This window comes from Cucurbita moschata, unplaced genomic scaffold (assembly GCF_002738365.1).
Source record: "Cucurbita moschata cultivar Rifu unplaced genomic scaffold, Cmos_1.0 Cmo_Scf00044, whole genome shotgun sequence".
NCBI classification, from domain to species: Eukaryota; Viridiplantae; Streptophyta; class Magnoliopsida; order Cucurbitales; family Cucurbitaceae; genus Cucurbita; species Cucurbita moschata.
In genome coordinates, this window is record NW_019268560.1 from 1,784,954 (window position 1) to 1,786,231 (window position 1,278).

At 32.6% G+C, this 1,278-nt stretch overlaps 1 protein-coding gene across 2 annotated transcripts in view; it reads right to left on the reverse strand.

Moving 5' to 3' along the window:
* The window catches only part of LOC111434178 (cyclin-T1-5-like), a 23,045-nt gene that overhangs the window by 4,386 nt on the left and 17,381 nt on the right, over positions 1-1,278 (reverse strand). The window contains exon 4 of one of the 2 annotated variants that reach the window (XM_023071543.1): positions 710-791. The exons of the other annotated variant lie outside the window; for it this stretch is intronic. Within the exon in view, the coding sequence (XP_022927311.1) occupies positions 710-791 (82 nt within the window). The remainder of the gene's footprint in view (positions 1-709; positions 792-1,278) is intronic. 2 annotated transcript variants of the gene reach the window in all.

A 1,278-nucleotide genomic window follows, 5' to 3' on the forward strand; every position in this document is an offset into this window, starting at 1 on the left:
AAAAAAAAAAAAAAAAAAAAAAAACAAACAAACAAAAACAAAAAGAAGAGAAGGGTCTAACTAGCAAAGGGACAAGGCATCCCTTCCCAAAAAGAAGAAAGCTACAAAAACACCTTACAAATAATAAAAGTTGAATAATTACAAAAGATAAGATTTGTGTCAACTATTCCAAGTGGAGGTCGTGAACTATACCAAGAGCACACAAAAACAAAAAACAAAAAACCAAAGAAATGGACTTACTCACAATTTGCACACAGATACCATTTTTTAATAAGAGAATTTTTCATTGCGATGAAAAGATGCAGAATGTTCAAGGAAACCACCACCCACAGGGTGAATAAGAAGTTCCATATAACAATCAAAACAGCAAACCAACAGAAAAAGACCAAAACAGAAGCCACCAGGAAAGACTTTACTAAACATAGATGCAGAGTTTTGAACAAAGGATGCCCCTAAACGAAGGCAAAAAAAATCTTCAGAATGGTTTATATTTCAAGACTCCATATCAATCACACTCTTTTCACTGCTAGGAAATCTGAATGTCCTATGAGCTAAGACAATAACCAATCTGTTATTAGACTAGAAAGGACCTAAATGGATATGTTGCCCCTATATAAGCAAGAACTAAAACAATCTTAGACCGACACATCATTAAAAAGAATATATCAGTGCATAACTTTGCTATATTTAATCTAAACAAGAAACATACCCTTCTGTCATTCTTTGCATGGGACTGTCGAAGAAAGAATCGATGACAGAATATTATAGCTGTGGCTATCGTTACTTGGGGCCTGCATTCCATATGATTTTAGAGATATACTAGTTAAGAATAAATCCTTATATAAGAAAATTATCCATAATATTTTGATGGAACCTTATTAAATTTCATTTATGTGTGTAGTGGGATGAACCTATCTTTTTGTATGCTCAATCATCTCTGTCCTCCAGTATTAACATAATATCATAACTTGATGAATTTAAAACCACGATGTTCTTTTTAATATATAAGAAACATTACATGGAGAAGGGGGAAAAAATGGGGTGAAAGAAATGAACTAACCTAATTAAAAGAATGAACCAACACATATTGAGTAGGTTAGATTCAACCAATCCACTAGAGCCCCAACAATGTATAGAAGAAAACCTTTGACAAGGTCAATTGTGTTGATTCTTTTATTTTTATTTTTTGTTTTTTATTTTTTTGGGTAAGAAACCAAACTTTCATTAAAAAATGAAAGAATATAAGGGCGTACAAAAAAGAAGTCCCCCCCCCCCCCC